Genomic DNA, 27915 nt, shown 5'->3' with positions numbered 1-27915 from the left:
TAATAAGGTCTTAATAAGGTGGATATCATTTTTAATTAATGAAATCACTTCAATACTTTTAGTTTTGGTTCGAAAAAAATATCAAGTCATTCAGGAAGGATGTTATACAAAGAACGCACATTTTTTCTTTTGGCAGATGTTTTATTATCAAATCAGAGACAAGTTTTGATCTTCAACAAAATAAGCATCGATATAATAATAACAATTTGTATTAAAAATATCGACAAAGTAAGACGGCCACTTACGATCTACAACAAATAAAACTTATTTAATCATATAATTTTTTTTTATTTTAGTTTTCTATTTTGTAATATTTTTTATAATTTTCGCTTTGACATTCGATATTTAAAGTTATAACAAATCTTAAATCTTTATCCTAATATAAATTCAGAACGTCACCTGAAAGGTCTGACTTAACTCCATCTAAGTACACAGATTAAATATTGGATGTCAGTGCGCAATGATCTGCCATGGTAAAATTGTAAAACGTAAAAAAGTATATTCATGCTATATCACTAACTAATAGCTAACGAAATTACCGTGACCTTTTATTAAACAGCTTTATTATGAAGGTGACTTTTCACGTAAACCGTAATTTTTATTCTGTAATTAAACGGTAATACAATATCGGTTTTCAGTAAGTCTATGTAGGTAATAAATACGTTCCTATATATAGAAACCGATGTTCATTATGGCAAATATTGAAAATCAGTAGCCTTGTCTGTCCGTTACTTGTTTAGGGTGAGTTTCCACTGAAATACACAAAGTTGACAATTTCTGATGAATTTAATTTGAAAAAGTAACCAATCGGCCTTTCGTGGCTGTTTAAGAGTTAGAGCAAAATATATATTCCTGAGCAAAATATAGTGGCAATAATGAATCTTTTGAATTTTACATCTACCCAAATCATTAAATATAAAAATTATATACCAATTTACGACCACTAAGATCTATCATTAAAACTATAATTTCTTAATTTACTCTATAATGATCTTAAACGTTTACCTTATCATTATGTAATTTTTTTCATGTTATTTTAAAAATTATCAAGTTTATATGAAAAGGTCACCCCAGACCAAATAAATCAGAATCAATTATTTAGATCAGTAAGATATTATAAGTTTCGTATTCACTAGATATATAAAATATAATAAGAGTATTAATGTTTTCCTTCCTGTTAAATTTTAAGACAAGAACAACCGAAATTGATACAAATCAAAGTCTGCGTACAATTCCATTCTGAGAATATGACGTGTACAATTTGATAACTAGAAAAAAATGACAGACCTTTACACGATAGCTATGATATATCTAAGTGTATTTATTATCAGTCATATTTTTAGTGAATACGATCCTTAAATTCTTGCCGCTGAGAGAATCCGTTTCTGACACCTGTCAGATGGTCATGACTAGCTATACACTACAATAAAAAAACAATTCACATAACATTGTAACAGCGTCAATTAAAAATATATATTGATTGACGCAAATTAGAGCATTTATTTTAATTTGACATAATCACATTTTTCATCAGTAAGCCATAATAAACGTCAATAATATTTTTATCATAAATTCTCGTCACTTCAACGTTACACCGTCCATTCGATTACAAACCTGTCTGATGCACATTCTCTCAGCAGCTGAACTTTAAAAAAATTAAACTTAACAACTTCACATTAGTTAAACCTATTCACAAATGTTAGAACTACATTATCATCCAATAGCATACATTTTTAAAAATTATAACCTCCAGGCATATTGTGAACAATAAACACCATTCAGTTCTTATTATTTAAATAATTCGGCGTTTATATTTTCACTGATAATATTGCCAGTGTTAAGAGACATTACGTAACAATAAGTTGAGTCAAAATTATGATCTAAGTGAACACCAGATGTAATTAAATAGATACTCAAATAATAAGAAATCTAAAATCTAGCGAGTTTTATTATGACAACGTGCATTTTCACACTTTTAATATTAATTATCAAACGAGTTCGTTGAAACGTTCAGTGTATATTGTAACGGCTACACGTTACTATATACACTACAAACATTTCCACTGTGAGCCACAAACAACTTTAAACTTTGCATAGAACAACTATAGTCTAAATTCACGTACTCATCTAGAATGACTAAAAATATCCACACATGTGTTAAATATTTATTCGAGTATCGAAGTATTACGGCAGACGTACGTTTACAAAGCGAAATAACGTCATTATAGAATAACGACATTTTGTACTTCTGCGAGGTTTTGCTTTATCTATAACTTTACACTCTTAACCTAATATGGGGTTTATTTTGCTAATCATTACGTGCTTATAGGGTTGTGAGATCTAGAAAGTAAATAAGTAGTAAATTAATTTTATGTGGATATTTTTAGAAAGAAATGGTTTTGACCGGATCATGGTGATGGAGTATTTTAGCCTTATAGGAGTTCAGTGCATGGACATGTATACTTATTTAAAAATTGAGTGTAATTGGAGCTACCTGCAGTTCTCGATCTGGCTATTTATTTATATAACATACATAGCAAGCTACAAATAATACAGATCATATTTGTGATGCTTGCTCGTTGTCCGATATTGATTTAATAAAAATTTAGTAATCACATTTATTTTATTGTTATCAGAATTTGAGTTGAGAGAGATTAATGTACCCATTGATATTTCCCGATGCTAAATACTTGGTGTAACCTATTAAAGACTTGTCTATAAAAATATTATGGCGGTTTTATTATGGGTTAGGAAGTGTATGTGAAGTTGAAATAAATATGTAAGACAGAGACTTTCATGTTCCATAAGGACCTAATCTCTTGCCCATTAACTATATAAGAGCAACCAAACACGACGGAGACTTATTGAGATTTATCATTGAGTAGGATGATAATGCTATAGGAATAATTTGGGACAAAGAGCGAACAAGTGAAGGCTATGTGAATTAAAAAAAAATGTAAATTAGGATAAAAAATAATAACTATTTTAAAAATTGTTACCAGGTACTAATTATGTAACTATGTTAAGCTTTTTCACGACTAAGAAAAAACTATAGATGCATCTTATTTTGAGTAAATTACTGTACTGGAGACATATTAATGAGCCCGTCAAAACATTCATATTTTTTCTTTTTAAACTGTGGTTAACAGACTAATCTCACCTAACTTCTTAGTATTGTACTTACTGTAACGCGTTAACCTTCATAATACAATTACCGTAAATCAAACTGTATATCATTCAACAAATGCAATAGCACTTTAAAAGCAAAACCTCGCAACAAAATGTCAAAGTACCCTCAATTGTCATCATTTCAAAGATGGCACCTTGGATCTCCTCGGGAATGTCGTTGGCAGTGATATATCTTAATATTAAAGCATATCGATGTAACACGAACTCTTGTCTGGGCAGGAATCACTTTGAGCATAATTCTGACCCATTGTACTTCTGTGGGCGTTACACCGCCACGTGGCATACGGAACACTAGACGCTGATGCAGACGTATACTTAGAAACTACGTTATTAACACAATATATGTCACTCGCATTCGTCCGATATAATTGCTTATTTGTATATGCGAGTGTCGGATGCCCGTGGACGGACGGGTTCGCCATTTGCTAGCAGCGCTGGTTGACGTACTCGTTGTAGGAGGCTGACACCTCCTCGGACTGATATCTGGTCAGTTTGATACTCCTTCTCATGTCAGCCGTTATGGCTGCCTTGTATCCCCCCTTTCGGAGGAGGGAGTCGATTGTTTGTATTTGGTCCCAGCCTGGAAATATTATTGATTTTTGGTTATGTTACTTCTAATCCTAATTTAATATTAATATTGATTACTTACAAGATAAAAAATATGAAGCTGATATAGAAAATTTAGTATAAATATGAATATAAATATTTTAGTAAATAATTATTCATAATTTTTGTAATAAGTAAGCCTATAGTGAAACGAAGCCTCTCAGGGGAAGAATATTATACAGGTGTACAAAGACTTGATAAATATATCATACCTTGTTCAGTGGCGACTTGAGGTAAGTAGGTTGCAGTGCGCTTCGAGCCCCGCTCGCTAATGAATTCGATGCGGATGCCGTGTTTGCCCAACTTCCAATCTAAGTAATGTTCAGCCTCTTCGAAGTGCTGAAGAATAGACACGGACACCGTGAGACGAGGAACCTCCTCGCGGGTTATAGGTGTAAAACGAGAATCCTTTAAAGCACTAGTGATTGCATATTCCCGAAGACCTGGAATCAATTGACAATATTTAATTATATTCAGATTTATTGCTTATTTATCTCCCCATTATCTTGGATTCGAATCTTAGTTATTAGGTACCTGTGACCATAAATTGTTAAGAAAAAAGCTTGTAGTATAAATTCATGTTTGCAAGAACCAGTTTTAATAGTATTGCATCATAAAACCACTCGGAGTTTTTTATAGAGCTTTGTTCCCACACTGTTCAATGTTCAAAACAAATCACTTTTTGCTGTTATATTGCTCTCTACAGATTCCCTATAAATTCAGATGAAAGTATAACAATGAGTGTTTCTATTGCAAGATTACGAAAAGATAAATACTATTATGGCCATATATGGGTAGAATTCTTTTCTTTCTTGACAATTCTTTGACAGATTGACTATTTAAAAAAAAAAAACTACCCAACTGTCTGAATTCTAAAGTCAGTGCCCGAACGCAAAATAAATTTAAAAGGATTCATATTTAAATTGAAAAAATTAAAGAATGAGAATGCATGTGCTTATTATTTTTATTGTTATTTAATAGTCATCGAAGACTGAATAGGTATGATTTAGGTTTAGTGTCTGATATCAGACATAATAATATGAACCAAATTATAAAATATTTTAAAGCTTTGTGTTCTAATTAAATTATATTGCTACAACATTTTGATTTACTGTGTATTATAGACCTATCAGTAGTAAGGCTGCTAAATTTTCTGTTGCACTAATCATAAGTATATCACATATTTTTTTCTATCATAAATAAATAAAATAACAAACAAAAATGAGCAACAACGTTTGATGAGGGGCCTGCAGGCAAGACATTTTTGTTAAAAGTCACAGTTAAAGTCACATCACAATGAATCAACTTTGTAATTCTTCGTATTACAAACCTGAGTGCAAATGCATTGCATTAAAGGTCCCAATACATCCACGGAGACGATGCTCCTTACCAATCTTCCAAGTAACAAAAAGGGGACTGAAAAAAATAAAAAATGGAATTATTAAGGAACAAATTAAATAACATGCCAAAATATTGTGTTTTCTTTCGAAACCATAATAGTGGTTCCATTTTATACCGTTAAAGTGTAGTTATATCATTTTTTTCGTTTTATTTGGATTATTTTTTGCTGGAGACTAATTTTTGTCATTGTGTTGTAATGTTAATTAGTTACGAAGATCATCTGGTGCTATCTGGCACATCTGTGCACATCTGGCTTCTACATCAGGGGTTGCGGAATCCTACCTGCTAGTGACAAAAATTAAGCATTGACCGTTCAGATATCTAAGACGGTCTCATTTTTTTCTTGTTTTTATTATTGTTTAAAACAGTTTTTTAAATACTTTACTATTAGAATATTTTTTTTATATTTAAGACTCAATAGAAATGATGAGAATGAAATGACTATAAAAAGTATCCTATACTACACTATAGTACCTAGCTAACAGAGATAAAGAATCATGGCATAATACCATTTGATTTAAGCAGAATTAATTTTTCTTTGTTGTGTTACCCTACTGTTTGTAGCATTTAGACTATTACTTTGTGTCGTATTGTTACTACATTTTTACTTATCATTTTATTCCGAGACTAACTTTGGCTTTATAAACATTTTATATATAGATTAAAATAATCTATGAATATTTAACAGTTACCTATTATCATACAGAAAGTACAGATTGTTGTTGAGGTTGAACCACTTTGTGTAATTTAGTTAGTAATAACTATAAATATCCTTTGTCTTCTTGCAACCATTTCCATACAGTTTCAGTTGGATTATTCTCATGGTTAATTATGGATTAAGTTTATTTCAAATCAATTGTTATAAAGAACACTTAATTCTATTGTTTATTAATTTGTTACTTACACTTTATAATATTACTTTACTTACTATGCTTCGTTAGTAAAATTTGGCGTTTGTGGCGGGTCCATACTATGCAGCTGACAGTACAAGACGTCGAAACAAAAGTAACACATATCAGGAATTGCAACTGATTCTAGGTAACCATTTATAGGTCGTTCAACGTGGTTGCTGTACGAATTGTTCAATTTCTGCTTCTTTGTTCCACAACATACTGAAGACATGATGGTTGGTACAGAGTTATAATACTAATAATAAGAAACAGCAATCACACAATGTACAAAGTAAACGAAATCAACACATGAACACACACACACACTCTTTCAATAGGTTTTCCTGCTATTCGTCAATTCGTATGACAGCAGTGAGAAAACAGAGACAGCTAAATGCAGAGACACGCAGGGAGTGATTAATGAGTGAAATTTAAATGATCAAATTCACAGGCTCAAAATACTGTTTGTAAATGTAATTTAATTCTTAATAGATAAATAAATTATAATAAAAATGTTTTTAATGATTACGATCGCACTACATCTATATAACTGCTTAGGTAAATATAATTTAATTGCCATTTAAATTTTGTTAAATTAAGTTTATGCATAATATTATCAGATACGTGTAAATTTTCTGATAAATATGAACTAGATAAATCCTGTTTATTTTAGTATTTTATTATATAGTATAATTATGTGGTTTTTATTGAATTTCATTAGGAATAGACAATAAACTGAGTAAGTGACATCTCTTGCTATATAGCGTTTGGTTTGAAAAAAACTTCATTGTCTATGTGGCGATGGCTGTCATCGAGTTTTATTTTATTATTTTAGGAAAATAAGTAAAGAAGCTTTCAGTGATCGTAGAATGATGATATTTTCGTGAATCATGTACATGTTTTCTAATAATCTAATAGTTGTAAGTGAAATTGTTATATACCGGTAGTGAAAAACACTTAGCGATGATAAGTAAAAAAGCTTAATAATTGACGACGATGGCGTCTGATGGAGAAATTTCTTGTACGAATGATCCTAATTTCGCCGTTATTTACTCGTTCTTAAAAGTTTTTGGTAAACTCTACAGTTTAGAAGTACCTACGCTAGCTAAATTACAAGAATTGATAGAAAACACGCAGGAAGGTGAGCTAACAGTGTCGATTTGTCATATAAAATATAAACAAACTAGGCAAACATGTTGGCAATTGTTTTGTTCTTTTAGTGTTGGATCCGTTGAAAGAACTCCACTTGAGATTGTTGCGTCGTGCTCTTAAATCAGTACAGAGCAATAGATGGGAGAGGTGTCTGATTAAATTTTGTCATCAGCAGTCTTATCATCAGGAGGCTTGGGAAATAGAAAGGTTTTCTTACAAGAAAGCTAGTACTCAAGTGAAATTGCGAATATTGAAAGTAAGTGACTCAGTGATTCTTAGAATAATAGGTGTCTCTTAAGTGACAATGCATTAGGCTCATCAAACATTTCATGTAAACTTATATGCCATGCTTTAATACTTATGATATACTTATTAATAATAAAAAAATAGACTTATTATTGCTAAAAGTAGATTTGCAGCTAAACTATTTGATTACAGTGCTTTATAATAACTGAATTATATTTAAAATTTATACTATATGAAATTCTAACAAGATTATTTTATTCTTAATTTGCAGTTGTTACTTGAATATCAGTTCACATGTCATGCAAAATTCAAATCAGCAGTGAATGCTATATCATGTAATGAGCTCAGGTTGGATCCAATTGGACGGGATAAGAATGGGTGTGTGTACTGGCTCCAAGTGGACCATGAAGCAAACCTATGTCTTTACAAGGAAGACCAAGATGAAGAAACCTGGCAGTTAATAGCAAGGTAATAAAGACACACACACTTAAGAATATAATGTGTATTTAAGTTTTATGTGTACAGAATAATTAAAATTTATGGTTGTATTAAACTTTTTGTTCAATATTATGATAATGTTTCTTCAATTATTTCTATAAATTATTATTGTTGCTTGTGCAAATGGAAATTAATGCATATATTAAATTACTGGCAAGTTAATGTCTATTAGTAAAAATTTAATACTTTATCATAATATAAGTTTTCCCAATCATAGTAATACTTTTTTGTTATGTGTAATAATTCATCCTCAGGTAGAAATAAATAGGTAGAATACTATCTACATGTAGTATTTTATATGATGTTTTTTAGTATTTCGTACGACAATTAGTGGTGTTTTATAATGATTTATGGTGTTTGGAATGTATGTTTGTATAAAGTGAAATATCCATGAACTATATAATATATCATTTTGGTTAGAGGTGGATGAGGGGTTTAAAGGGATGGCGTTAGCCCAGTAGTAGGAAATTTACAGGCTGTTATTGGATGAATGTATGTATGTATGTATGTATGTATGTATGTATGTGAGTGGTTTAAAGGGAACTCTTTCACAGTCGTAAAATAAAAATAGTGTCAAGTTTCTATTTGCCTTACCTTACCGAAATACCAAATCTGAAAGACCAGAATCTGGTAAATTGTCACCACGGCCAATAGACAAATTTCATAGTGGTCTTATAAGAAATTTTAACCATTCTTTACAATGCCAATGCACATAGTTGCTCTGGATTACTCACCCTTCAAATCAAAACATCGCAATACTAAGTATTGCTGTTTGGTGGTAAAATTTGTGGTAAGTAGTTGTTACCTACCAGATGGGCTTGCACAAAGCCCCAAGTAAACTAACACTATACTAAGATTGTTGCAAGTAGTGTAGCAATGTTGGTCTATCTATAAAGTAGCATATACTTTAATATTTTTTTTATTTTTCCGGTTTTTTAATTGCCTGCCAATTATGGTATTCGTTTAAATTTGTTTTCTTAAATACATAATGTATTGTCGAGTTAAAATCATAAGAATTTTTAATTAGTTTTATAAACTTAACATACTCTCCATAAAAGTAAGACTGATTTCGAAGATATTTTTGTTTGTAATTGAGTGGTTTTAGTCAATGTTTTGTATTGGACCCAGTAGGTGATGCTGGATATGGCATGTATAAGTAATTATTTTGATTTAAACATTTTTTTTTTTTTGTAGCAATCGAGAAGAGCTAATAAAAATTATAGGGCAACTGAAAAATGGTGAAGAAATCACTCCATCTATTGTTTCAAACAATAATGAGGATTCAAATAGTACAGAAGTCCAAAATCCACAGTTAGAGGTATGAACACAAAGACAAATATTAATAATCAAGCTCTTAAAAAAAATGATACTGCTTAATATTAAAAATTTAGAATATTAGATATATTTAGTGCTGGATATATATTTATTGAATTGTTTCAGCCTAATAAATCATCAGATGTAGATGATGAAAATGAAGAAGAGTTCCTAAGTCCAGAATCTGAATCTGAACATGATAGTGATGATCAAAAAGAACAAACTAAAAAAGTGAAATCTCCTGATAGTATTAAAAATAAATCTAAAGAAGTTTCAGATGAAAATGTAAATAAAGTAGAAAATAGTGAAGATGATAAAAATTTAGAAATAACTGAAACCAATAAAGATGTAAAAGTTACTGAATCTTGTAATGAAGTAGAAGAAACTAGTGAAGATAAAGATGTAGTAAGTTCTAAAGATGAAGAAGAGATGAAAAGTGAAACGTCAGATAATGGTGCAATTGAATGTAATAAAGATGAAATTGAATCTAATAAAGATATAATTGAATGTACTAAAGATGAAATTGAACCTGAGAAAGACGAAATAGAGAGTTATGGAGATGTAGATAAAACAGTAACTGCTGAAGAAAATAAGTTAGAAACTCGTGAAGGTGTAGACAGTACCGAAGGAGATGAAACTGTAGATAATACTGAAACTGATACCAATACTGAAGTGGATAGCAACATAGAAAATAAGAGTGATATAAAAGACAATGAACCAAGTGATATTAAAAGTGTCGTGAAAGAAAACATGGATAGTGTTGAACAAGAACATACTGAAAATAAACAAGAAATATCAGAGCCTGCTACTGCATCTGATTCAACTGAAGATGTAGTCGGTGAAGCAATTGAAGAACCCTTAATGATTGTAACAGGCGAAGGAAATGGGGCAGATTGTGACAGTGCTTATTTTATTGGAGAAGAGATTTGTGAACCAGTCATGTTTTTTTATGGTGAAGGTTGGGGAGCCGATAATGATACTGGCAACCTAGATGCTATACAACAATCTAATAGTAATGATAAGAGCGATGAAGAAAATCCTCCTGAAGAATGTAATGGTGAGAACCATGATGTGTCAAATTCTAACAGAAAAGCCAAATTAAGTAAAAATATTAAATTAAAAAATAAATCTATAATCAAGAGGTCCTTAAAGAAACAATCCAATGATGGTACAGACAATGTTAAATCAGATTGTAAGAAACATTGTATAAGAGAAATGGATAAATCTAATGGATCGAACTCCAACACTTTTACTGAAAGTGATTCAAAGAACGAATGCAGTGTCAATGATAAAAGTACAACAGAGAGTGGAAAATTAAAAAAAGTAGGCAAGAAGAAGATTAGAAGTAAAGTTAAAAAGAAACAACTACTACGGAAAGCTGAAAAGGATGAAAATAAAGAAGCGCTTAATTCTCTATCAGAATCAGAGAATTGCCAGTCTACTAAAGCCAGCATTATTGAGAAGAGAAAGAGTAGTCTCTCTTCTGAACAAAGCGATGACAATAGTGAAGAAGATAAAGAGAAGACTTCTGATAAGGAGGCAGTAAAGGCAGACGACGATCTGCCGCCTAAAAAAATACGCTTAGAAACACCTGAATCAGAGACAGTATCACATTCCAAAGAATCAAGTGACAATAAAGATGAAACTATTACAAATGAAAACAATGAAAACGACAATTCTAATACAAATGTACAAAATGATTCTGTAACAGTTAGGAAAAAAATTAAGGCCAGAAAAGGGAAGCTTAAACCAAAAAAAGCATTGCAAAAACCCTTTGAAGAAACAAGTAAAAATGATAGCATTGAAGATACTAAAAAGGAAAGTAAAGGCCTTAAAAGATCGTTATTAAATGCGAATACAAGTGATAAAAACAATGAATCTCAAAGCGAAAGCGAGGAAGAGGAACCTGTAACCATCGGGAAACGATTAAAAACAAAACCGAAAAAGATCAATACGTCGACCAGGTAACAAGCCACGATTAAAACCACAAATAAGTGGAAACTTCGGTTCAAATGAAAATTAATACCTTAATAACACACTGTACATAAATGGAAATGTTTCAGTTAAATATGTACAGTTTATTTTCCATGAAACAAAAAATATATATGGAAAAGTTTATTTCGAAATAAAAATCTAATAACCTGATTTTTCTTTCAGGAAAAAAGTGGAGGCTAAGCACATGACCAAGAGTTCGAGTGAATCAGAAGAAGAAACTCTTTATAGTTTAGGTACTTAACTTTACAAACAATTATTTTTTATCAAATTATTTAATAATAGTTCATAATCGTGTGCAAAATTCTGCGTCAAGCAGGTAAGAAAACTCCAAAGAAAGTCTTAAAGAAGAAAACGAAAGGTAAGGAGAAGCAAAAATCACAATCCCAGTCCGAAGATCCGGACATAACTCCCGTGCGACAGTCGCGCCGCATCGCGCAGATGAAGATCAAGGAGGAGGCCGACAGGAGGCACCTGGAGGAAGTTGCGTTGCGGGAATTAAAGATGATACACAAAAAAAAGGTATTCGATCTTTTAAAGTACATATATAAATGATGTACGTAGAATTTTTTACATAATGTAATGTGTTATATGAACAATCTATTAATAAGGCATGACTGGTGTAAACAACTTATGTACACCCAAAATCAAACATAAATGTAATATCCTCAATGTGTCTCCACTGAATTAATTTTGTATATGAGTACGATCACTAGTCACACTGTCGCTTCCGTGGTGCGCAGAGCGCGGAGGAGGAGGAGGAGGAGGAGGAGTGGCGCGCGAGCGACAGCAGCGCGGCGTCGCCGGCGCGGCGCCCGCGCGCGTCCGTGTGGCGCGCCGCCGACTCCACGGGGCCCGAGGACTCCGACTCCGACGAGCCGCTGTTCGAGCACGACGAGCCCGACCGTACGCGCCCCCCCTACACGCTAGACATCTACCACTGTCCACGGATCACATCCCGACATAAATTTAAAAAATGCCATTAAAAAATAAAGGAACTATCTAGAATTAATTAATTGATAACTTCGAATTTGATCAATTTATCACGTAGTCATCATAGATGTAATTTACTGTAATATTTTCGTTATATTAACAGTGGAATTCAACAAGTCCGATCACGAGTTCTCGCCCGAGTCGGACTTGGAGAGTGGCGAGCCCGTGGAGCCTCTCAAGCGAGCGAGGACGTTGCAAGAAGGTACCATAAATGATTTTTTTCTTACTTTATAACTCTATTTCCTATATTTTTATTATTCTATAAGTGTATGTTAATCAGATTATTTTAATCATAAGGTTTTATTTAAACGCTAAAATACATCAAATTGGGTTCATAGTATCTTTTATTAGCGTGTTCGAAAAGTATTGATAGCAGTGGTTATATATTTAAAGACGTAATATTTTATCGATATGATTATTTACATAATAATAATACAGGCGTGTCGGCGGGCGTGTGCGCGCGCTGCGGGCGCGGCGAGCAGCCCGAGTGGATCCTGCTGTGCGACGCGTGCGACGCGCCCTACCACGCCTCGTGCCTCAAGCCGCTGCTGCTCGTGGTGCCCGAGGGCGACTGGTTCTGCCCGCCCTGCAACCACGTGCGTGCTCCCCTCTGGCTCTCTGTCACTCGTCCGCCCTGCATATGTGATATCTCTCACAGATCAGTGTCGTCGGCGTGGTCTGGGTGTACCCTATCGGACCCTTCGATTCAAGTCTGGACAAATATGTCGCTCCATCCAGAACTCGACCTCCCCAGTCGTGGCAGATCGCCCCCTCATAGGATTACGGCAGTGCCCCAGAGCAGTATAGCAATTTCGTATATCTCATCAAACAATACCACACTCGACCGCAGGCGATGCTGATAACGGCGCTGGAGAGGGAGCTGTCGAAGTACGACGAGCTGCTGGCGAGCGTGGAGGCGGAGCGCGCGCGGCGCGAGCGGGAGGCGCCGCCGGCCGCCAGCTCGGACGAGAAGGCGTCGGCCGAGTCGCGCGCCGCGTCGGCCGACAGCGGCTCGGACGCCTCGGAGGCCGGCAGCGGCAGCGGCTGGTCGTCGGACGGCGCCGTGTACCGCCTGCGCGCGCGCCGCGCGCTGCCCGTGTCGTACCGCGCGCGCGAGTACGACCGCCTCATCAGCTCCGCCATCAAGGTGCGCCCGCGAGCCCGCGCCGCCCCGCGCCGGCCGTGCCTCGAGATTCCGTCTAATACCATTTACTCCCTCAGGAAGAATACGTCGAGCCCACGACGAGCGCGGGCAACCAGGGCCGCGGGAAGGACATATCTACCATTATCGAAGCGGCCGAGGAGGAAAAGATGAAAGCCGAGCGGGAGGCTATCGAACAGGTACCGGTATTTAAATATTAAGTATTTAAAATTTGAAACGGACAGAGAAATATTACATCAAGTTTGCTGATAGCTCTTCTGTAATGTGTACAAACAGATATGTACGAACGGATATTGATTAATATGTTTGTTCGCAAATCCGTAATAAATATCATACATTACTCCTGACCTTGGAATTGACAATAGATATTTTCTTAATTATGTTACTTTTGTAGATCGCGATTATTAATGTCTTGTTTTATAGTATTGTGAATTGTTTAAGGGTAAGCAGATAGAAGTTAAAAAGATTAAGAAGAAACAGCGTAAGAAACAACGCAAACTGAATTCGCTCGATGTGCCCTCCGAGGACGACGACGAGACCGACGAGGACTTCAAAGATACAGGGTTTGTTTGCTTTTAAATCGTTATCTTGTCTATAAATAGTATAAATTATAGTACTTCTCTGTTTCTGTCTCCGCTAACATCTTTTTAAGTCATAAACGATGATTTGATGGTTTGTATATAATTGTAAATATTTTGGTACAAAATGCTAAGCCTTAGGCCACAATACATTGATTTAATGCCATTAATTCAATGTATTAGAAAATTGTAGACCTTGAAAAGGCTTACAGAAAAGTCTGCAATACCATCCTGTCTGAAAGTTAACTAGTAATAGCTCCACGCTTATTTTATCATCTATACAATCTTGTATTTAATAATAAGCCTTCTTTACCAATGTGTTTTATACAAATTATTTGAATTTACGAAACGGCAAAGTTAAAAATGTCTGCGGAATTTTATTATAGAAATGGATATCTTGCCCCAAGAAGGATTTATTGACTGCGGAGTCGGAAATTTGGCGTTATGACCGTTCACATCTTCATAATCAGTTTTTGTCCTATCGACCTTAAAAATCAGTGAAGTATCATCAGGAATACAAAACTATATCATAAATATCTTTAACATAGAAAGGAAGATCATTTATATATACTATAAAATAGAAAAGGACCCAAAATTGATCCTTGTGGAACACCCATTTTTAACGTAGATCCAGAAGATTTTATTCCATTAGTGAAAACTTGTTGGACTCTTTGACTTAAATATGAAGCAATGAAATTAAAATAATCTTTTAATACGTTGGAAGATACCATCATTTCCAAATTCTGTTCAAACTAGTTGTCGCCCGCGGCTTCTTATCAAATTTTATCCAAATCTTATCAAATTTGGTTCAGTGGATTGGTCGTGAAAGAGCAACAGCCAGAGTTACTATTGTATTTGTGATATTAGTATATATTATCTGTCAATAAACAATGCAAAAGGGCATTTTTTGAGTTAAAAGTAGTAAGTAGAACATATAACATAATACGGTGGCAATATAAAATAAATATATTAAAAAAACAGTAAAACAATAAACATCAACAAGCTATATAACCGGAATTTTAGCAATAGTATCGGTAATCCTACTAATACGTACGTACGGTAATATATCAGATACCTATTATCTGATATATTTTAGTTAGATTTAAGGTTAATTATAAATTAATTATTATTACAGAATGGAATCATCGTCCGAGGAGATATCTTCGTCAGCGGAACGCGGCAGTTCGACATCCCGCTCTTCTGATTCGCTTCCCATCCGTCGCGCCTGTAGACCCGATAAGAAAGGTCCTTACTATATTTTATGTTAAATTTTTGTTGAGTTTTACGAATTTAAAGTAAACTCACAGGTATCACCGGAATTTAATTCACCAGAAGAACGAACAAAAAAAAACAACTGTTATATTCGTTTTGGTGTGATGAATGTTAAATACATTAATATACATCATTCAGGATATGTCGTTTGTATAGATAATATTATGAGTATTTGTTCTTTCTTTCTTTTGGTTTCTTATACATAAGGATTTTAATTTTTTTTTGGTTTCTCTCTGTACTATTTGTGTTAACTTTATGTCTGTAATGTTTGTTGTAAGTGTGTTCAGGATAATGTTTTCATATTCTTATTTATGTTACTTTTCTAGATCGCCAGAAATTGGAGGAGTCGTCGCCGGAAGTCAAGAAGAAGAAGAAGGGAGTGTTCGATGAGAGTTCGGGAGAATCGACCGGGCGGAAGGAGTGGTCGAAAAAGTACGTCCTAGTTTCATTAGCATTCAACCGTCTTCATTAGTTTTATTAGTCGGACTATGACGCTTCGAATTTTAACGGGACAGTAATTCAATCTCGGTCGACGAGATGACGAGAGACGAATGTGTCCAGTTCCATTTCGTACCTGCGTATCGTTCGCGTTGTGTTAACGCCCCGTACCCAACGCCCGCAGGTGCAAGTGGGCGCGCAAGCGCGGCCTGTCGCAGTACGACGCGGCCGGCAACGTGGTGCGCGCGCGCGTCACCTACGGCGGCCTCAGCGACGAGCCCAACGACTGGTCGCCCAAGCACCGCACGCGCCGCCGCAAGATCGACTACACCGAGATGCCCAACACGGAGTCCGAGGACGTGAGTGCCGCCCCCGCGCCCCCCTCCACCCGCCGGCCCCCCGCCCGCCTCACGCCCGCCCGCCTCGTTGCAGGAGATGCACAAGTCGAGCGGGAAGCACATGCCGGACAGCTCGGACGAGTTCAAGGTGGACGACTCGGACGTGACGTCGGACTCGGACTCGGACCGCGCCAAGCGGCGCAAGGAGGAGGCCGCCCAGTCCGGGGACGAGAAGAAGAAGGCTCTGTGCGACCTCATCAACAAGACGGCCGTGGTGCCCCTGCAGAAGCTGCCCGACGACGTCACCAGGATGAAGACCGAGGAACTGCAGGCGACGCTGGGTATGGTTTTCTGACTCGGATAATTATAGTCATCGAGAACATACTGCGGTCCGATTCAACCGTCATATTAACCCTATGGTTCATTTTAGCTTTAGAATCTCAGCCGCAAATGAGCAGCACGCCGAGGCCTCTCCGCGGTCGCGGGAGCAGAGGTGGCCGGGGCAGCAGGTATTATCGAATAATTTGTACATTATAAATATGACCCGAGGTATTATTTACATATCCCAAAAGTAGACCGTGTGCCCGATAAATTATAAATGACTCGCGGCATACCCAACTGGTGTGCCTGTACAATGAGCGATGGTGGTGACTCGTGTGTCGACTCGTGTCCGCAGGGGCGCGCGCGGGCGCGGGCGCGGGCCGTGCGCCGACGACGCGCTCTCCAAGCTGGTCGGCGTCAAGATCAAAGGTAAGCGCCGCGCAGGGACCTCGATGTGTTGAGCCCATCGGTGGTTTTGCTGCTTTTGCTTGCAGGAGTGACAATTATATTTTACACGGCATTTGCGGCTTTCATGAAAAATTAATCCGTCAACTTTGCTTCGGCTTAAACTGACGTCGTATGTTATGTTGGCAAAATTGTAATTTTTCCTTTGTGAGTTTGTTTTAATTTTTTTTTCTATTTCGTTTCCAGACTTGAAGCCCGATAGTGTAATGGGACCTCTGAGACCGAATCAAGTAAGTTTTATTAATATACTTTCATTTTATGGTTCTGTAACGAAGAATTGATTTGCTATTTTTTAAGTAGAGATGTCGTATGAGTGAGAATAATGTTCTTAACTATAAAATTCATATGATTAAGCGATTTTATTCAAATTTAATTAATCCAACAAAATAACTTCCAGGTCGAGCGAGAGAAGAAAAGACAAGAGCGTGAAGCTAAATTGGCTGAAAAAGAAGCAAGGAAGCAGGAACGGATGCAGAAGAAAGAAGAAAAAGAAAAACTAAAGGAGCAAAAGGCCAAGGAGAGAGAAGAGAAACGTTTAGCGAGACTCGCTCTTCAGGAGAGCAAGAGAGTTAAGAAGGAGAAAACGGAGTTCGTTGGTCCCCCAGGATACCCCCCTGGGATGTCCGTACGTCCAGAGCGGCCCTACGGCAGTCCTGGCCCCAGACCGCCGCCTGACTACCAGGAACAGAGATTCCCGGTAGCGCCGAGGTTACAGGTACATTTAGTTATATTCTCTAGTCATAGGAAATTAGAAACAGTTTATAAACATTCACGCGTTCTAACCACTGGGCCATCTCGGCTCCCAGGCAGGCACCACTGAAATTTCATGTGCTTAATTTGTGTTTATAATTCATCTCGTGCTCGGCGGTGAAGGAAAACATCGTGAGGAAACCTGCATGTGTCTAATTTCAACGAAATTCAGCCACATGTGTATTCCGCCAACCCGCATTGGAGCAGCGTGGTGGAATATGCTCCAAACCTTCTCCTCAAAGGGAGAGGAGGCCTTTATCCCAGCAGTGGGACATTTACGGGCTGCTTATGTTATGTTATGTTATAAACATTCACTATTTGCCCTTAAAATGGGTCAAAAAACATTGCTTGAACCGAAAAAAGACTTTCTATAAATTTGTAAACTAATAAAAACTAGGTTTCCAAAGTTCAAGATATACTTCCCGGGCACGGTATTCATTTCTATAATAAGATTTCATAGCCATTTTTAATATGGTCTATTAAAAAAATTTAAAGCACATGTCATGTCAAAAAAACATTGATAAATAATGCATTCTATAAAAAATATTGCATAACTAATATTAAAAACTGTAGGGCTACTCTGTAACAAGAAACTTGAATCTCACTGCAGAACACGATTGTGAAATGTCAGAATGTGATATGTATCATTGACTATAATAATTATAAAATTTATCTGTACCTCAGTTGTGTTGACAACTTTCACGAGTGAGATACGAAGTGATTTCCTACAGAACCGTACTTCTGAACAGCTAATTGATTTAATATACGTATAGTTCATTTTCTACATAAAATATTACTAATATTTTAGGTTCGACCCGAACTACGCGGAATATCGGTGGACGAACGGTCACCACTCGCCCACAGACCTGACCAACACCATAACGTTATGCGAGAGGGTACACTATCGGTGGCCGGGTCGCCTCAACCTTTTAAACCAGTCACAGAAGAACCTAGCATTATTACACGGATGCCACATATGATTAACCAACAATACAGGTACTTCTTTCAACTTTAACTTAATAAATTTAGTAAAAATATAATATACTGATATTAAAGTAGTAATGTCTGCTCTCCTAGGGGATCTATGATGTACTCGGCTGGCAATCCCCCGTACGGTCCGCGCGGGCAGGGCGTGCCCATGTACCAGATGCACCCCGGTCTCAACCAGGGTGCCCGGGCGCAGTACCCGCAGTATTACTCGCACATTCAGGGCCTGCCCGCATACCCCGTGCGACCCGGCGGGCCGCCGCCCTCCTCCTCTCCCGGCCCTCACGGCCCACATCGCCCACTGGGGCCCAGTCCGCTGGCGCACGGGCCCTCGGCTTCGCCCCACGGGCCCCCACACCGGCCTCCCGTCTCATCGCCGCACGGCCCGCCCTCGTCGTCGCCGCAGTCACACTACGGCCCGCCGGGGCCTCATCCGCACGGTATGCACGGGCTCCGACCGCCCCACCCGTCTCACGGGCCCCCCGTGTCGGGACCTCACGGGGTTCTCAGACCGCCGGGACATCTGAGCGGTAGACCGGAGCTCCAGGGAACGCATCCGCCCGGTTCGTCGGGCTCGAACCCACACGTTCCGCCGGGAGTGTCGCCTCATGGCCCTCCGGTATCGTCACCGCATGGACCTCACATGCCCGGAGGACTACCGCACGGTCATTCCGGTCTCTTACACGGACCTCCAGGCATGCGTCCCTCCATGCCGCTCGGCATGCCACACGGCCCGCCCGTTTCCTCTCCACACGGTCCGCCCGTGCTGGGTAGCCACCAGAATTCTATGCCGCGTGGATTGGTCCCTGGGATGGTGGCCGGCATACGAGGCCCAGGTCCAGTGCCGCCCGGTAACGTCGTTGTTCGGGTGCCTACACCCGGGGCCCCTTCGGTGTCGCCAGCGCCGGTGCTTCCTGGACAAAAATCGCCACAGACGAACTCATTACCTGATGTCGGCGCGGAACCACCCATAACGATCAAGGCTGAAGTTAAAACGGAACCAGAGTATCAATCGCCACCTGTGTCTCCTACCGATCGGCCCACCTCACCAGAACCCCTCAGAAATCATCCCAAAATCAAGCACACGGAAAATAAAGATGGAAGGCCTCGATATCCGCTGGGTCCGTACGCGCCGCAATACGGCCCTTATGGACCATATGCACCGCATGCCCCTCCGAATTCTCAGCCCCAAGAAACCTCACTAAATCTTCAAACGAGACTACATCATAACCCTCTACAACGTATGCCTTCGAATGTCCGACCTTTTTTGCCAAATAATCTAAGTGATATGAAACCAGCAGATCCGATTCCTAGATCTGGTTTAGAACGACCGCAGTTCAATGAAGTTCGATCGCCAGTTTCCGAAAGACCGATAATACCTCACGATGCTTCGAGACCTTTACACCTGGACAGGCCTTTAATGCACGAGATGATTCGGCCTTCAGGACCAAGTTCTGCAGTACACGATATACAGAGGCCTTCTTCATCTGAAAGGACCGTTCCTGACAGGACAATGATACACGATATGCTTAGACCTTCCGGTCAAGATCGATCGCCGATACAAGATATGTCTAGGCTGCATGGACTTGATCGACAGTTGCCACAAGAAATGCCAAGGCCACCCGGATCTGATCGTTCATTGATGCAAGATATGCTCAGACCTACGGGGACGGATCATCAAATGATGCATGACATGCCGAGACCACCTGGTCTGGATCGACCTCCTGGTATGGATAGACCTCCCGGTATGGATAGGCCTCCCGGTATGGATAGGCCTCCTGGTATGGATAGGCCTCCTGGTATGGATAGGCCTCCTGGTATGGATAGGCCTCCTGGTATGGATAGGCCTCCTGGGATGGATAGGCCCCCTGGTATGGAAAGGCCGCCAAGTATGGATCGAACTCTTGGTATGGATAGGCCTCCAAGTATGGATAGACCTCCAAGTATGGATAGACCTCCAAGTATGGATAGACCTCATAGTATGGATAGACCTCCAAGTATGGATAGACCTCCAAGTATGGATAGACCTCCTGGTATGGATAGAACTCCTGGTTTGGACAGACCGCCTGGTTTAGATCGACCATTAATGCACGACATGCCTAGACCGGCCGGTCCTGACCGCACTTTGATGCACGACATGCCGAGACCACCGGGCCCAGATCGATCTTTAATGCAAGATATGACGAGACCACCCGGTCCGGATAGATCGTTGATGCATGACATGCCTAGGGGAGCGGGTTCTGATCGACCGCTGATGCACGATATGTCGCGACCTCCTGGATCGGAACGTCAAATGATTCACGACTTACCGAGGGCTCCTGGTCCGGATCGATCAATAATCCATGACTTGCCCAGGGCTCCCGCACCCGAAAGATTGATGGGTCACGATCTACCTCCACACTACCCGTACATGAGACCACAAGGTCGCTCGCCTTACGGCATGCCGTTGCTGCGAGCACCGCACGCCGGCCGGTCCAGTCCCGGGATGCCGCACTACGCGCCCTACCAGGACATGCACAGATTGGACAAGCAGCCTCCGCTGCAGTCCCTCCGGGAATCGGTTCTGACGCCCACTAAACCCCCCTCGCCCCGAGACGAGATCGAAAAAGATACCGAGAGGGAAAGCGGAGCCGAATCACCTAACGACGTCGACGACGATCGTTCGTCACCACCCGAAACTAAACCTCAGTTCCTGAAAATACCCGGCGCTGTAAATAAATATATTCCGGACGGCAAGCTGGTTCCCATCAAAACGGAGGCCCCCGGCGAGGAGGGCAGTGTGTTCGGGGGCCTCGTGAGTTACTTCTCGAGCCAGCGGGAGGACGACTTAGACGCGTAATAGTGAGTAGTCCACTTGTAAATATAACATAGATAATTTTATTTATACCGACGGCTATAGACGCCTTGTGACGTACGCTATGTATGATATTTTATGAAGTAAAAATATTTAGTTCGACGAAGTTTAATGAGTCTTTTTGGTCTCGAATAAAAGCGATGTATTATTTTGTTTACGTTTAAGTGAGATTTATTTATATACAGAACGATAAGTACTTACGGTATACTCTAAATACGAATTCTATTAAAGATCGATAATTTCTTTTTTGCAAAATAAATGTTTTCTCCTATTTGTATTTTTATTTATATACTCCTAACGTACTTGCCAATTGTAAATAAAAAAAATATATATAATTTTCTTAAAATATTTATTTACGAGGTCTGCCTGCAACTTTTTTACTTCCTGCTGTTTGTTTGTTTTTTCCGCCAAACGATAATGGTTGTTCTGAAAAGAAAAAAAAACTCAATAGTTTTTAAAGCAATAACTGAAATAGAACAGGCGCTTTTCTATGGAAACCACCCTTGAAATAAAGGAATTAAGTTCTGTAAATGTTTAGGGTACGAACCAGGTGGTGCAATTTTGAGTGATATATCGTATGTTTTGCTTTTCGGTCGTTTCGCAGCCGGTTCTAATTTTTCTGGAGTTTCACTCGGCGTCACAGTTTCTTGAGTAGCAGCCCAACCGTCCTGATTGTTGACAATCGGAGATCGATCAATATTAATAATTTTATCAACAATATAGATACTGTATATTCAGAAGTGTGAGGTTACTCACCTCTGGGTCCTCAATCTCCGGCGCGATGGGCAAGAAGGACAGCATGTTCTCGTCCTCCCCCTCCTCGTCGGAGCTGCAGAAGGCCGCGACGGGCTCGCACGTGGTAACATCCACCTTAATGACATTTTTACAATTATTTTAACATTTTGGCAAATTACGACAGATATTTGACGGCTTGATTATTACATGATTGTAATTTGTGATGTTGAGTATACATTGTGATGATGAGTACCAATTTTTTTATTGAGAAGGCAGACGAGCATATTAGCAATCTAATGATAATTGGTCAGCTTCGCTCACTGCACCAAACCTCGCACCTCGAGCTCCTCGTCGTGGCGGCTCTCGCCGGCCTGGTCGACAGAGCGGTCTTCGTCCTCGACGTCGAACTCGCTCTCCCGCTCCTCGTACTCTACGTTCTCGTCCAGCTCCTTGAAGTCGGGCGCGAAGGCCGACCAGTTCTCCACTTGATTCTGTGCCCAGATCGATACTACCCCTGGAGGAACATTATCTTCGTATCAGACGAGGTGGTTTCGAATTGTAATATACTTAAATACAAATCTCAACTCAGTATAAAAATAGACAGCCTTGAATTGCTTTAACTATACATATGTTCGTGATTGCTATGGTGACATGATGAAGATTTTGATATATTTAGGTATTGGTATACCTAAATATATCAACAAAACATAGACAACAAGTTTTACTAGCATAAAAAAATTTTGGACATAAGGTCCAAAAATAATTGATAAAAGTGTTCTTAGATATTATATTATCCTTGGTCCATAATACTCCTAAATTATTCTAAAATGTATGAATTATACATATTTGTACTACTGAATTATAACTGTCTATGAGATATGTGTAGTTAAGCATATGTACCAGCACTGATGCTGGCTATGATGGGTCGGATGGGATGCCACACGACGTCCAGCAGCAGCTCCCCCTTGGTGCCGTGCAGGATCTTGACGAGGTTCCCGATGGACTTCTCCCACACGTAGAGCGCATGTTGGCGCGCCGAGCCCGCACAGATGTACTCGCCGTCACCGGAGAAACAACATTTCTTCCACGTCGTTCTGTTGTCAAAGTATTTTGTCTTATTATCGGTATTTTATTAGTAATTTGTTTACTAATAAAATACCAATGTCAACTAATAATATTAAATCCCCTATGTCTTTTATATTATAAAATAATATTCCATCTAAATAAAATGTGACAGAATGATAATATTATTTCATTTAATTACTAGCTTAGTAATTATTATGTTGTGGATTTAAGATTACTTGTGAGCAGCATCCAGTAGTAGAAGTTAGCAGTTAATTATTTCCTTTACAGGAACATTAATAATTACTTGTAAGAGATTTGTAAGACGAAATGACTTACTTATTAACAAGATCCTGTAACTTTTGTATGGGCTCTGGTTCTCCATTTATACCAGATTTTAGTACAGTTTTGGTGTCATATACTCTTATTACTCTATCTGACGTATTTACTAGAAAACAACTGAAACAATGGATACAAAACATACTAAATACTATTTCAGATCATACAAAAAAATACCAACTACAAAATTTCTTTACTTCTATACCATGTTCTTTTTTTAACGTGTAGTATTTTAAGTCACTAAAAACATAGTGCCTGCATTAGGAGACTTAACTCTTCCTACATATATTAGAATACAGAAAAAATATCATCATAATAATACACTAACTAGCATTACTTTTTGATTTGATTACCTAGTAAAGTACCAATATATTTACAATAACAACATGTATTTACTAAAGAAATAAAAAATCATTTTTGGCATTACTGCTTACTTCTATTCGACATATTAAACAAATGCATGCATTTATATAATTTATTGAAATTCCGACATTTCATGTTCTTCAAAGGCAATGTAGAACCAAAAATATTAATAGTATAGTAAAATAACTTTATCATGGAACAAGATCTGAGTTTCTTTCGCCGGTTCTTCTCAGGTCAGGGTGTTTTCTTTTTCCGAACCGGTGGTAGTGTTTAACTTGACAATCAATAAGAAAGTGTAATACTTCTATATTGAATAAAGGAATTTGAGTTTCAGTTTGGGTTTGATAAATCATACTTGATGTAATTACTTACTCGCCTCGTCTAGCAAATTCTATACTCTTTATGCCAGTAGTGCTTGATGTACCAACTGTGATTTTGAAACTAGCTTTGACTGTCAACGATTGAGAGTCTAAAATTAAAATCTTTCCTTTGGCATTTCCAGTATACACATGATCACCCCGTCTATCAAATGAAGCTATAACATTAATGTCACCCTGAAAAGAATATTGAATTTCATTTTAATCAATTGTGGTTTTCTAATAAGTGGGTATTCATCACAATGCTATAGCACTGTTGCCTAAAAAAGGTTTTGTTTGTCTAATGTTTATAAGGTTACAGATTCAGGGGTCTTGGATTCAAACCTAGGGTTTGGCCAACAAATAAGTTTGGTAACAAATTCAGTACCAGACCTAGACAGATATTCTGATAGAAAATCTAATAACTTTATATCAGTCAATCCCAAGGTTTGCACATAATAATTTGGGTCTATATAGATCTGTGATCTAAAACCGAGTCAGTCATATCTAATGTTACTTTGATGATTGGTGATTTGTAATATAAAATTGGCTTATAGGTACTCACATCATCGTCAATAGGTAATATCTTGTGTTCTCCATCGGTATCAACTAATAAAGCTGCATGTCTCATGGGGCAAACCAAAAACCGTTTATCATTTCTTGGATCAAATTGAACTCTGAGTATTGGTGTAGGAAACCTATAACGCTGTTCACATTCTCCTGATAATACATCCCATATACAGACATTGTGGTCTGTTGAAGCTGATAATAACTGAAAATAAATAATATTCTAAGCACAAAATCTTATTACTCTATGCATTTTTTATATCATACTATTTTAGTGTCTCATTTTAAAACTGTTAAGACTCAACCATTGATACACCTAATAGTTTTTACATGTTGATAAAATAATAATTAAAAACTAATAAGATAAATGTAATAAATAAAAATATACATATTGACTAGTCTGTTTTTAAATGTAAATTTATTTATTGATTTCTACACATTATTCTTTAAAAATTGAACAAATATTCTTACTTTTTTACAATTTCTGGACCAACTCAAGCTACAGACTGGATAGACATGAGCTGATAGAGATTTTGCAATTCCTCGGGTGAGGAAATCCCAAATAAATATTCTGCCATCATTACATCCCACTGCCAGCAATGTGCCACGACGATTGAATGAGCATGTAGCAGCTAAGGATATTGAATCTAATGTACCGTCAAATTCCTAAAAAATATATGACAAACTTTGTTGATAAATATTTACAAACTTGATTCCAACAAATTTATATCATATAAAACGTACAAACCTCTGGATAGTTTTGACCAAACGATTCTGAAAAGACATAATATATTTTAAAAATACAGCAATAGTTACCACTTACATAGTACAAGAGTAAGCCAATAAAAAAAATTGAAATGTTTATTTACCGAGTAACTCTAAATTCATGTTAATTACTACTATTACGAATTAGTATTGAATATCAACAAATATTAAACATCACTTTAAAAAAATATGCGATTGTATATAACTTATTATTAAACGGTTGTTTTTTCTAAACAGAAAAAATGCCGCAATAAACAGGCGCGAGTAGAAGCTTAGCTTTCCTTTTGGTCGTTGTTACTTGTCAAGTTGTCAATGTCATATGTCACCATAAATAATACGCAAATGTTAGTCGGATACTTGTACATGATTTATTTTTATCATTTTCAACAACTAGGTACATATTCCGTTATACCCACTGGCCCCTTTCTAATGTCGCTTTCTGCTTATTTGTGCGAGCGTGATATATACTTATTTTCAGTTGCTATACATTATTATGAATATTACTACTTAATCATCACGTGATGGCCTCATTTATTTATTATTAATTAAACCGGGTATGTAATGGAATATGATAAGCAAAGCAAGTTAAGCTTCATGTGCTGGACTAAAAAATCAATTAATAAATGATTATAAGATTAGAATAAAAGTAAAAAGAGAGGTAACATTTTAATTCAGTGATATGAAATAATTGCTGTACCTAGTTGAAAATACCTAATATATAATCACCTCCATATGTTTATACATATACATAATCTGTCAAAATCTTATTACCCTATTCGCAGAGTTGAATACTTTATTATTTTTAAAAATTTCTTTGCTATCCCTCCTACGCTCGATTTCGTTTTATTTTAATTTTATATATAGATAAATATATATATAAATATATTAAATAATATATATTTATGATAGAGCAGTGCAGAGCAGTGTAAGGATATAACGTATGATTGCGAAGCTTTATTGGTCATGGTATGATTATATATTTTCAGGTTTTTGAATATTACTGATTTATTCAAATTTCGTCTAGATAGTATTTTGAATTTTCACAGCACTAGTTTGAAATTAGAATTGTCTTCATTCTTTTTTAAAAGGATTTCAGCAAAACAAAATAAAAAAAGGTATAAGCTTATTTTTTTTTAATTTACACTCAGCAATTGTATTAATACAATATGCAGTTGAATAAATAAAATAATATTGTTAAATATTAGTAATACTTACCTATAATCATAAAATATATATTGTACAGTCATTCTTTATATATTTATTTATATAACTAATAGTATACAATTAGTATCGCTTATAAAAATAAATAATAACGAATGATATAAATCACCATAATTTACATTTTTTTTTACCTGTAATATTTTCCTTACTTCTAGGATTTACAACTTTTTATACGAACATTTTATAATGTTAATTTTTACAATTTTATGCATTAATTTTTTCGTGAAATGTCAACTTATTAACAAAATAAGATACACTAATAACGTAAGGTTAACAACAACACATTCCGTATGAAATTATGAATATCGTTCTTTTCTCTATTAGAGATTAAAAAATAAAATACCTTTGACATACTGATTAAAATGGGTCATATCAAAATTGTCATATTTTATATGCACTACTGTTTAGCTTAAAGAAGGAGTGAGGGAGATTAATAAAGATCCCGAAAGATCTCGAATGATATCACGTCAATTAAATATCAAAGATGTTTATTTGTCTAGCTCTCTTGTGGTTGGAATAGGCTGTACGTGGTATATGGATGTAAACTGGATCAGGCTAGGATTAGCGTTGGTCTACAGCTTAAAAAAAAATTTATTAATATTATATCATCCAAATCAATAACAACAAAAAACAGGCTTATTAACTTAAATATAACCTGGTATGAGTGCCCGAGAGATTGTATTTTTGAAAAAAATATTCTGAGATGGCTTAATTAGAAAAATTTGTAGGCTAGAGCTGTCATTTGCAAATTTTTACTAGTCTTACTAGTCTTAATAATTAAGGGTCAATGACCTAATATGATTTATAAATTATATTGTCTATGACAACATAAATAATACATTAAAAATAAATTGTTCACATTCAACAACACAATAATATACATTTGCTATACACTATAACTATCACATAATTGTCGTATGACTAGATAGAGAAATTTTGTATAAATGTAAATTCTATACCTAATTCTATTTTGGTCCTTACATTTAAAAGTAAACAAAAAAATATCATACTTATAATACAATAATAATTTTATCCTTATAATTGCAAATGATTTTAGAACT

The 27915-nt window shown here is 36.9% G+C and overlaps 3 protein-coding genes across 3 annotated transcripts; 1 reads left to right on the top strand and 2 right to left on the bottom strand.

Annotated features, from left to right (window-relative positions):
- Positions 1–127: 127 nt before the first annotated feature.
- On the bottom strand, positions 128–6492 carry LOC125066368 (uncharacterized protein CG5902). The gene is made up of 4 exons (XM_047674426.1): positions 6125–6492; positions 5126–5211; positions 4008–4238; positions 128–3769 (listed from the first exon to the last, which is right to left on the bottom strand). The coding sequence occupies exons 1-4, from the start codon at positions 6316–6318 to the stop codon at positions 3615–3617; spliced, it is 666 nt and encodes a 221-aa protein (XP_047530382.1). The 5' UTR covers positions 6319–6492; the 3' UTR covers positions 128–3614.
- Positions 6493–6894: 402 nt separating this feature from the next.
- LOC125066367 lies at positions 6895–21717 on the top strand. The gene is made up of 24 exons (XM_047674424.1): positions 6895–7227; positions 7307–7494; positions 7756–7952; positions 9177–9300; positions 9423–11260; positions 11454–11524; positions 11608–11810; positions 12032–12194; positions 12385–12483; positions 12720–12877; positions 13132–13428; positions 13503–13622; positions 13885–14006; positions 15157–15266; positions 15620–15725; positions 15916–16090; positions 16164–16410; positions 16500–16578; positions 16746–16819; positions 17042–17085; positions 17253–17570; positions 18414–18601; positions 18683–20419; positions 20510–21717. The coding sequence occupies exons 1-24, from the start codon at positions 7083–7085 to the stop codon at positions 21429–21431; spliced, it is 7725 nt and encodes a 2574-aa protein (XP_047530380.1). The 5' UTR covers positions 6895–7082; the 3' UTR covers positions 21432–21717.
- A 61-nt stretch (positions 21718–21778) lies between these two features.
- Positions 21779–25921, bottom strand: LOC125066272 (retinoblastoma-binding protein 5 homolog). The gene is made up of 11 exons (XM_047674291.1): positions 25738–25921; positions 25617–25642; positions 25340–25534; positions 24867–25073; positions 24318–24499; positions 23583–23702; positions 23082–23275; positions 22520–22695; positions 22203–22316; positions 21994–22114; positions 21779–21872 (listed from the first exon to the last, which is right to left on the bottom strand). The coding sequence occupies exons 1-11, from the start codon at positions 25754–25756 to the stop codon at positions 21796–21798; spliced, it is 1431 nt and encodes a 476-aa protein (XP_047530247.1). The 5' UTR covers positions 25757–25921; the 3' UTR covers positions 21779–21795.
- Between the last annotated feature and the right edge of the window lie 1994 nt (positions 25922–27915).

The sequence above is a fragment of the Vanessa atalanta genome, chromosome 9 (genome assembly GCF_905147765.1).
Source record: "Vanessa atalanta chromosome 9, ilVanAtal1.2, whole genome shotgun sequence".
Lineage (NCBI taxonomy): Eukaryota > Metazoa > Arthropoda > Insecta > Lepidoptera > Nymphalidae > Vanessa > Vanessa atalanta.
The sequence above is the reverse complement of the archived record's forward strand: the minus strand, read 5'-3'. Positions and strand labels throughout refer to the sequence as shown.

Excerpts from the sequence above, each read along its gene's own strand:
- LOC125066367 (XM_047674424.1), top strand. The coding sequence starts at position 7,083 with ATGGCGTCTGATGGAGAAATTTCTTGTACGAATGATCCTAATTTCGCC. Across the intron at positions 7,228-7,306 it reads GATAGAAAACACGCAGGAAG|TGTTGGATCCGTTGAAAGAA; the intron begins GTGAGCTAACAG and ends TTGTTCTTTTAG. Across the intron at positions 11,811-12,031 it reads AGATGATACACAAAAAAAAG|AGCGCGGAGGAGGAGGAGGA; the intron begins GTATTCGATCTT and ends CGTGGTGCGCAG.
- LOC125066368 (XM_047674426.1), bottom strand. The coding sequence starts at position 6,318 with ATGTCTTCAGTATGTTGTGGAACAAAGAAGCAGAAATTGAACAATTCG. Across the intron at positions 5,212-6,124 it reads AATTTTACTAACGAAGCATA|TCCCCTTTTTGTTACTTGGA; the intron begins GTAAGTAAAGTA and ends TATTTTTTTCAG. Across the intron at positions 4,239-5,125 it reads TGCAATGCATTTGCACTCAG|GTCTTCGGGAATATGCAATC; the intron begins GTTTGTAATACG and ends AATTGATTCCAG.
- LOC125066272 (XM_047674291.1), bottom strand. Across the intron at positions 24,500-24,866 it reads TATTACCTATTGACGATGAT|GGTGACATTAATGTTATAGC; the intron begins GTGAGTACCTAT and ends TATTCTTTTCAG. Across the intron at positions 22,115-22,202 it reads CGGAGATTGAGGACCCAGAG|GACGGTTGGGCTGCTACTCA; the intron begins GTGAGTAACCTC and ends GTCAACAATCAG.